The 10,530-nt window shown below is 44.0% G+C and overlaps 1 protein-coding gene across 1 annotated transcript in view; it reads left to right on the top strand.

The window, feature by feature from the left end:
* Window positions 1-8,670: 8,670 nt before the first annotated feature.
* The window catches only part of SLC29A3 (solute carrier family 29 member 3), a 69,158-nt gene continuing 67,298 nt past the window's right edge, over window positions 8,671-10,530 (top strand). Inside the window, exon 1 of the mRNA XM_077259288.1 lies at window positions 8,671-8,861. Coding sequence (XP_077115403.1) covers window position 8,861 — 1 coding nt within the window. The 5' untranslated portion in view covers window positions 8,671-8,860. The remainder of the gene's footprint in view (window positions 8,862-10,530) is intronic.

Here is a 10,530-nt window from a genome sequence, read left to right as displayed (position 1 = left end):
CTGGGTTTTTTGCTGCCCGTTATTGCGGTCCTTTTTTGCAATTTTCACGGTCTGCCTCAATAACGGACAGTAAAAAACTTGCGGATCGCCATTTTTCGGGTTTCCAATACTATGGAAAAAGTATTGGAAAAAAAAGCGTTCCGCAAAACCGGAAGTCACGGTGCACCGCAAAAGAAGCTTCCGTTGTTTTTGCGGCCCCATTGATTTTCAATGGGGGCCGTGTCCGTAAGCCGTGAAAAAGATCGAGCAGGCTCGATCTTTTTTCATGGCCGTAAATATGGCCCTCACAGCCAAAAGGCGCACCGTGGAATTATTGCAGCCCCATATAAATCTATTGGGGCCGCAAAACCACGGTAAGTGTAAAAGAAGCCTAAGAGAACACATTTTAATAGAATAGTTTGCAGACTCTATATAAAGAGAGCCTATCTGCCACCCCTCTGGGAATTTATCTACAGGTGTTGTGACGATTTTGACTCCATAATGTGTTTTCCAGAAACAAGAAGTAGTGGTTGTTGCTGGGTGAAAATTGTAAATCTGCCATTGCAGTGCCCAGTACATTGTAGTCAACATACATTGCTACAGAACTGCAAAACATGCAACTTTCGCACTTCAGTCACAATCCGTCGATTATTGAGAATGCAGGATCCTGCAAAAAATTTGCAGGATCCTGCATTTTCCCATAGACTTGTATCATCCGTCGTGCACTGGATCCGTCAGAAAATAGCGGTCCGTCGTGCGGAGAAAACGTTCATAGGAAAGTTTTTTCTGCACGTCGGAAAATCGGTCAGCAACGCTGCCTGTCGTCAACTATAATGGAAGCCTATGGACGCAGGATCCGTCGCTGATCTTCACACACAGGAATCCAGCGACGGAACCTGTTTTTCTCCTCTGAGCATGCCCGGAAGGATTGTCAGATCCGGAACAAAGTCAGTCTCTCTCTCTCTCTCTCTCTCGTCCTCGGATATTTGATTCCCGGATTTTGTGGACGACGCATCCGTCATTACACTGGATGCGTCACACACGTTTTTTCCATATTTTCATGACATTCGTCGATACGTCATTTTGCTGCACAACAACGTACAGCACAAAACGCAAGCGTGAAAGTAGCCTAAGGCTATGTGAACACCTTGAGTAAATGGATGCAGAAATTTCTGCACCATTTCTGAATCTCTTGGCAGGAAAAATAGAGCGACAAAAACGTGCATTGATGCATTTTTGCCCTACGTTTTTGATTTGAGTGAAGTCAATGGTAAATATTGCAGGGCAAAAACAGACTGAGAATTGACATACTGCAGATTCAAATCTGTTGTGCAACAATCCCAGGAACAGAGGATAGCTACTGAGCTTCTGGCCAGAGACTTGTTGGCTGGAGTAGCTGCCAAAACAGGAAATTCATTTTTGAGAAGAGAGAGTGAAATGCTTAAACCTTATTTGATGATAATGACTAAGACCACCAGGTCGAAACGCATAGATCGTTATTAGGCTCTGTAGCCAGTGCGTACTGAGTGCTGGATACCATATATATGGATGTATTTTTATTATATTTTGATTAAAAGTTATTTTTTACCCTCACCATTCGCTGGACACACCTACTCTTCTGTAAAATTAATTGATATTTTAATTGACAAAAGGTGCACTAGATAATACATATATATACAGAGTAATATACAGATATTACAGCCAGAAGTACAGATAAAAGTAGGGTACAGGTTGGGGATAGCAGTTAGCTGCATGTGTCACATTAGCGGTTCTTATAACTTGTGGATGGAGGTAAGCTCTTGTATCCACAGGCACCTTCTTAGTTTCTGGTCCGTCTCCACGTGTGATGTGACACGGCTTCCATAGCAGAACAATGACAAAGGCTAAATTTATGTAGCTAACGTTTAACCCCTAGCTCGCCCCCTCCCATATTCGCCACTGCCTCTCTGGGTTGGACTGAATTCTCCTCCCTTGACCTCCTAGCTGAAATAATTCCCAATATCTAGGATGGGTCATAACTTCCTAGGGGGAGGTCCAAACAGGACGACTGATGTCTCGATGGGTTCGTTTTGGCTGGACCGATACGGAGAGTCCAAACTTGGGTCGGCTAAGGCCGGCCTCACACTCAGCGTATAAAAATACGGTCCGTTTTTTACGGCCGTAATACGCAGAAAAGTCCCCAAAATAGTGGTCCGTATGTCATCCGTAGGCAGGGTGTGTCAGCGTATTTTGCGCATGGCATCCTCCGTATGTAATCCGTATGGCATCCGTACTGCGATATTTTCTCGCAGGCTTGCAAAACCGACATCTAATGGATTTATGTGCTCAAATGTTCGTTAAAAAATATATACAGTATATATATATATATATATATATATATATATATATATATATATATATATATATATATATATATCATTGAGACACATATATATATATTCTGTATTTATATTTAATTCAGCGCGATATATGTGAAAAGCCGGTAATTCAATTGCCGGCTTTTCATTTCTCCTTCACAAACCCGACAGGATATGAGCAGGGTGGATAAAAATCAATGTTTTTTTAAAAAAATCAAAAAAATCGGATTTTTTTGATTTAAATCGGATTTTTTTTATTTAAATCGGATTTTTTTCAATAAACTGCTTTTTGAGGAAAATATTTTACCATCCAAAGGTTCTTCCATCATGAGATAAAGCTGAGTTGTTTAACTCAGTAGAATAAAGGCTGTATATGTGTAACATTCACAATGCCATGCTCTTCCAGAGGTTTCTGTAGGATGCTGACTATCCAACAAGTTTGGGCATGTCAACTGAATGGAAAAAGAAACTAAACCAAAAGTGAAACCAAGCTAGAAGTGTGGAATTAAAGGGGCAGTATGAACAAAATGTGGAGGCTATTAATAGTTTATACAATTAAGACATGCTGCTTTTAAACACCTACCTATTGCCATATAGTAAAACAAAAATGATTTTTACTTACTTTGGGGTCCCCCCCTCACCCTGGCGTTAGATCGTTGCCCCTAGTTTCGTCCGTGTAACTATGGGCGCACATGCGCACTGCTCTCACTTCTCATTTTAATCGTGATTTATATTAAAAAAAACCTTTTGATTTAAATCAGTGATTTAAATCATGATTAAAATCATTATTTAAATCGATCCGATTTAAATAGAAAAAAATCTTTTGATTTAAATCGTGATTTAAATCATGATTTAAATCGGCGTGATTTAAATCAATCCACCCTGGATATGAGACATGGTTTACACGGTTGCCCACGCCAATTTTTTCCGCCATTTAACCCTTTATTTTAGCAGCTACAGCGCCCAAATTTTGCACATACACACTACTAACATTAGTAGTGTGGAATATGCAAAAAAAAGGGGGATATGAGATGGTTTACTGTATGTAAACCATGTCTCATATCCTGTCGGGTTTGGGAAGGAGAAATGAAAAGCCGGCAATTGAATTACCGGCTTTTCACTAACACCGCTGCGTATTTCTCGCAAGTCACACTGCTGGTCCGTGTGGAATCCGTATTTTTCTCGCCCCCATAGACTTTCATTGGCGATTTTTTTGCGCAATACAGTGACAAACGCAGCATGCTGCGATTTTCTACGGCCGTACAAGACCGTATATTACGGATGCGTAATATACGGCAGATAAGAGCTGGGCCATAGAGATTCATTGGGCCGTGTGTAATGCGAATTTTACGGACGTAGTTTATGCGCTCATACGTCCGTAAAACTCGCTAGTGTGAGGCCGGCCGAAGTGGTTCTGGAGAGCCAGTCTCGATAGATCGGTGTGCGGGACAGCTAGAGAAATATGAGATGCAGGGGTGCGTGCGGAGGGCTCCCAGGGTTCTGGTGGTATATTGGACTTAAGCCTGAGATGCACGGTACTCTCATAATTCATCTCTAGATGTCGGTGACGGTCTGTCCAGAGCATTCCCTTGCACAAAAGATAGCAGGGGACCCCAGCTCTGCTCCTCCCTGCCTTCATTAACATGTGGTCTCTAATTCTCTGGCCATTTGGCAAAAGTTCTGTTCTTTTAGGGATTTGTGTTTTTATTCCAAGGGTGGGGGCCACTTCATGGGTGGAGGAAGATCTCTGGACAATATATTGGGCCTGAATTAATAAATCCAAAATGGAGTCTCCCTCGTCCCTCACAGGGGCCAGTCCATCAAAATGCTAAGGGTATGTGCCCACGTTGCAGATTCCATTGTGGATTTTTCCACGCGAATTCCCTACGGGTTTTCTGCGGATTTTGTGCGGATTTCGCCTGTGTTTTTACACCTGCAAATTCCTATTATGGAATAGGTGTAAAACGCGGTGAAATTCGCACAAAGAATTGACATGCTGTGGAATTTTCCGCAGCATGTTCGCTGCGGATTTGGTTTTCCAAAGGTTTACATGGTACTGTACAGCGCATGGAAAACTGCTGCGGATCCACAGGGCCAAATCCGCAACGTGTGCACATAGCCTTACACCAGTTTTCTGGGTCCGACACCCGGTGGCCCCACCGATCAGCTTTTATCAGTGTCGGCTGGAAGTACTTACTTGTGGAGCTGGCTGTCTTCTGACAGTGGCCACCGCAGGGTACTACACATCCGCCTCCTATTCAAATCAATAGGGTGTGCAGTACCCTGCCGCAGCCACTCTCGAAAGACGTCCAGCTTCACAAGTGAGTACTTCTGGCCAGCGGCCGCTGATAACACGGATAACAGCTAATCGTTGGGGGTGCCGGGTGACCAATCAGAGATTGATGACCTATGCTAAGGATAGGTCATCAATGCTAAAGTAGTGGACAACCTCTTTACACTGTGTTCCAAATTATTATGCAAATAATATTTCCTCCTATTTTCTCTAAATTACTGAATCTGAATTGCAGTCATTGTTATTTTCCAGTCATCTACTATTCTAGTATAATTGCAATGTTTTGGAACAAACTGCCTATGAAAACAGTATCTTTTAAAAAAAAAATAAACACTCAAAATGCATGTTCCAAATTATTATGCACAGCAGAGTTTACCTTTTTTATTTTATTTTGAACAAAAAAATGGTCAATTGTGAAGTTATAAGCATTATCAGCTTATTACAAAATGAAATCAAACTGTTTTCAAGTGAAAACTTTATTCTAGGTGATGTTACATTTGCACATAGGACTCCTTGTTCAAAAAAAGCTTCTGAACTCTCTCGTCCATTGAATTTGTCAGTTTTTGGATGGTTTCTGCTTCATTTGTTTTGCATGTGGACAGAATCCCCTCCCAGAACTGTTGCTTACATGTGAACTGCCTCCCGCCATCATAGACACTCCTTTTGATGATGCTCCAGAGGTTCTCAATGGGGTTGAGGTCAGGGGAAGATGGTGGCCACACCATAAGTTTGTTCTCTTTTATGCCCATAGCAGCCAGAGATGCAGATGTGTTTTTGCAGCATGAGACGGTGCATTATCATGCATGAAAATGATCTTGCTGCGGAAAGCACGGTTCTTCCTCTTGAACCATGGCAGGAAGTGTTGTTTTAGAAACTCCACATAGATTATGGAGTTTATCTTTACCCCTTCAGGGATCATAAAGGGGCCGACAATCTCTCTCCCCATGATTCCAGCCCAAAACATTACTCCACCTCTTCCTTGTTGGCGCCTTAGCCGTGTTTTCATGGGGTGTCCATCCTCCACTCCATCCATCTGGACCATCGAGCGTTGCACGGCACTCATCGGTGAACAAAACAGTTTGGAAGTCAGTCTTCATGTATTGTTTGGCCCACTGGAGCCGTTTCTGCTTGTGTGCAGTGGATAGATGTGGTCGACAGGATGGCTTACGCACAGCTGCAAACCTCTGAAGGACCCTGCATCTTGTTGTTCTAGGGACGTTGGAGGCACCAGCAGCTTCAAAAACTTGTCTGCTGCTATGACAAGGCATTTTTGCTGCTGCTCTTTTAACCTTACGCAATTGCTTGCTGGAAAGAGTCCTCAATTTTTCCTTATCAGCACGCACACGTGTGTGCTGGGAATCAGCTACATACTTCTTGATTGTGCGATGATCACGATGAAGTGTCTTGGCAATGTTGATTGTAGCCATGCCTTGACCTAAATACTCCACAATTTGTTGCTTCTCAGCAGCCGACACATCCTTTTTCTTTCCCATTTTGGCCAAAAATGTAGGCTGCTTAATAATGTGGAACAGCCTTCTTAAGTAGTCTTGCCTTTATTTGGACACACCTGCCAAACTAATTTGCACAGGTATCTGCAATTGCTTTCAGTGATATAAAGAGCCCTGACTTACATCACCATCAATGAGTTTAAATGACAAACAAAAAAATTCTAACCTTATCACTCCTAAACTCTTTGTGCATAATAATTTGGAACACAGTGTAAGTGGTGTGGGCCTTTTAGTGGATTCAGTGCATGTTACCACACCTTTCCTCTTAAGACTAATGTATACAGTGCCAGTCTTAATGAATCAGAAACTATATAGCATTTCCTTGAGGTGCATCAAGTGGTATGGTGTAGTTGGTAACCTTCTGTTCGTTGTTTGGTGTAGAGTCTGGGAGAATCCACCCTGACACCATGTTGTAGGAGACTAATGTTGCGGAGTAGTGATGAGCGAATGTGCTCGGATAAGGTGTCAGGCAATCCCTGCATGTGTAGTGGCTGTTGAACAACTGCGCGGACTGGAACATATTATTCGAGCACGCCGGAGACACTCGGTTAGCACCCGAGCATGCTGGGATAACACCGTATCTGAAAACCTTCACTCATCACTATTGCTGAGCCCTCCGTTTGGCAGCACCACATGATTAGGTAACCTGTCAGCTGCCCTACACCTAAGAAACCGCCACCATTGCTTTTATCTAATCGGGTATTAAATCAGAGTCCTCTCTGAGACAAAGACTTTTTGAGAGAACCCGTCTGTGCGATATGGTAATGCACACACATGGCTGTAATGGCGCTGGAATACTGAAATCTAATTTGCAGAAAACTTCACATGCTGATTACAGAACAAAGCGGATTTCTCCACCAAAGGCATCCATGCAATCCGTACTACAGTGCCAGCACAGCCATGGCGTTATATTACCCACTTGTCCCGAGAGGTTCCCTTTAGGTCAGACATGTCATATACAAATGAGGGAAGACTATTCGGTGGGTGCTGATCCCCCAGACTGGTCTGACCTCGGGTCCTGGAACACAACGGACATTATCCACACATTGCCCTCTACGTCTAATCTCTCAGATGTGTGACTTTGCGCCTGACTGGGAACGCACAACGAAGCCGGGTGACAGGGGTTTCTGGAATAAAGGAGATGGCTGCCACCTTGTGTCGCAGAAGACAGTGGTAAAGTCATACGACTTGTATCAGCGCAATCTCAATTTCGGCTCAGAAGTGATGGCTGCCAATGGGTGCGAATGATGAGAGAGGAAAGTAACTGTAGTCTGCAGCGGGCTCTGAATTCAAGGGGCTTTTCCATCAAAACAATAATGATGGCCGTTCTCTAGAACAGGTCCTCAATAACAGATGTGTTGGACCCGCCATCCCCACCGATCACTTGCTACCGACTCTGGCACCTGCTGAACTCCACCGCCGTCACACTGAATGACCTCCGACCTGCTGTACCCAGGAGCAGCCACTAAACTGACTGAGCCGGGGTCTTCCACGGTGTGACCAAGTTGTGATCCCGCTATGTGTGGTGCACACAGTGTCACAATTCCCCGATACGGGCGGTGGTTACGTGACTACAGCTCTGGCAAAAATTAATAGACCACCACATAAAAACCCTGTCATGGGCAGCCCAATCTCCAGACCTGAACCCCATTGAACACCTCTAGAATGTAATCAAGAGGATGATGGATAGTCACAAGCCATCAAACAAAGAAGAACTGCTTACATTTTTGTGCCAGAAGCAGTGTGAAAGACTGGTGGAAAGCATGCCAAGACGCATGAAAGCTGTGATTAACAATCATGGTTATTCCACAAAATATTGATTTCTGAACTATTCCTGAGGTACAACATTAGTATTGTTGCTCCTAAATGATTATGAACTTGTTTTCTTTGCATTATTTGAGTTCTGAAAGCGCTGGGTTTTTTTTAAATTTTGATCATTTTTCCTTTTCAGAAAAAAATTACAAAATGTATTGCTTGGAAATTTGGAGACATGTTTTTAGCAGTTTATAGACTAAAAGAGCAATTTACATTTTACTCAAAAATATACCTATAAAGAGAAAAATCAGACAAACTGAACATTTTGCAGTGGTCTCTTAATTTTTGCCAGAGCTGTATGTGATTTGCCAACCTGCGCTCATGGCTGCCTAGGACAGTGTCTTTATGAGAAGCATCTCAGAGACTGGTCACCACATAACCGCAAGTGTGCAAATCGCATACATGGGACACACAAGTGTTCCTAGGCTGGACAAGAACCCCTGTAGGTTATTAGGGGTCTTCTATAGAAGTCACAACCTCCCCTGCTGCACAGCACCCTGTGACGGGTGTATGGGTGGCGGCACACAGAAGGAGCATTTTTTAGGGGAAGAAATGAGCCCTATACCCACTGTCTCATGACTGTCCTGTGCCTGACGCTCAGTGACACTATGACATGTGACATCGGTCACAGGAAAAACGCGGCACAGTGAGACCCCCGACCCTACAGGACCCCAGCGGTGCGGGGACTATAGAGCGGATCGGCAGGTGGCAGACGGACGTCCCGATGTGAACTCACTGACTGCCGCTTCCTGTAGTCACACTGACTGCACTGTGGGCCGCACCAGCCGCCGCTCTGCCCGCCCAGTCAGGGAGGAAAACAGGAAGGAGGCGGCGATGTGAGGCCGGTACATGAGCACCGAGCCTCCGACAGCAAGACGGCAGGCCCGGATATATGAGTTCTCCCAACGAGTAAGTGCGGAGGAGCCGGGCTCAGCAGTGCACACTGTGCGGCTTGTGGAATGGACCTGTGTGTGTATGTATATATGTGTGTGATGTATGTATGTACGTGTGTGTATATATATATATATATATATATATATATATATATATATATATATATATATATATATATATATATATATATAGTCTGTGTGCATTGTGGTTTGTATGTACAGTGTATATGTCTGTGTGCCTTATATATATGTACTTGTCTGTGTGTGATATGTGTTCTATGTCTGTCAGTGTGTGTGCAATGTATGTGTGTGCGTGACGTGTCTGCACGCGTGGTGCGTGCGCAGTGTGTGTGATGTATGTCTGTGCGTGTGCAGTGTGTGAGATGTGTGTGCGCGCGCGCAACAAGGCCGGACTGGCCATTTGGCAATTCGGGCAAATGCCAGAAGGGCCTGTCTGCTTGTGGGCCACCTTGTCTGCTACCTGAACAGAATCAGTGTTCTCAAGACACCCATGCTGTTAAGGCTGCTTTCACACATTTTTGTTTCAGGCACAATCTGGCAATTTTTGAAAAAAAAACGTATCCAGTTTTTTTACATGCCGGATCCGTTTTTTTCCCATAGAGTTGTATTAGCGCCGGATTATGCCTGAAGGACATGCGTTTCATCCGTTTTGTGCCGGATCCGTCCCTTCAGGCTTTTTTGCCGGACACAAAAAACGTCCCCTGCAACGTTTTTTCTGTGCGGTGAAAAAGCCTGAAGGGACGTTTGCGGCAATAAACGCATGGTACGGATGTGTGAATGAACAGTTCCGGCTACCGAATCCGTTTTTTGTACACTGAGCATGCCCAGAAGCCTTGTTTTCGATTCTGCCATGGGATATCTCTCCCTCTTCCTATCCCGATCCCGAATCAGGAAGTCAAAATTACATGCGCAGTAAAGAAAGCCGGATCCAGCTAAAAAAAAACCGGATCCGGTGCATCAGTTTTTCACAATTTACGCTGGATCTGTTTTTTTGCAAATTTGCCGGATTTAGCCTGAAACCAAAAACCTGATGTGTGAAAGTAGCCTTAGAGTTGAGACGAAGGTATCATTAGAAATATTGATCTTGGAGTAGATCTTGCTTTCCTCCATGCAGGGAAATATTAGTAATATATCCCATCTGGTGCTTCGGGATGGGGACGGGAAGGGCCTCTGTGATTTCAAATGCCAGGACTGAATTTCAGCCCCAGTCTGTACCTGGCGCGCGATGTATGTCTGTGCGTGCGCAGTGTGTGAGATGTATGTGTGTGTGTGTGATGTATGTCTGTGCACGCGTAGTGTGTGTGTGTGTATATAATGTGTATAAACTTGATTTAAACTATTGCTTCAGTCCTATGAGGACTATAGGTCTCTATAAAAATCTTCCCTGCAGTAAAGTTTTTCAGTTTTATTCCTTCTGCACACTTCGGCAATGCACGGTGTCAGGGATTGAATCTCGGCAGCACTTTTTCTGGGTAAACCAGCACTGTCATCACATAAGGGGAGGTGTGCGGCTGGTGACTGTGAGGGCAGAATTGTGCAGGAGGGCACCGTGGGGCGCTCCTATGCATTAGAAATAAAATGTACGATATTTCCTGAAATACTAAGGAAATTTATACCACACGGCTGATTTTTTATTTAGAGCGAAGTCCCTTAATGGATTGTAT

Source organism: Ranitomeya variabilis, chromosome 4 (genome assembly GCF_051348905.1).
Source record: "Ranitomeya variabilis isolate aRanVar5 chromosome 4, aRanVar5.hap1, whole genome shotgun sequence".
Classification (NCBI taxonomy): domain Eukaryota; kingdom Metazoa; phylum Chordata; class Amphibia; order Anura; family Dendrobatidae; genus Ranitomeya; species Ranitomeya variabilis.
Note: the sequence above shows the minus strand (reverse complement) of the source record. Positions and strands in the feature narration are given on the sequence as shown.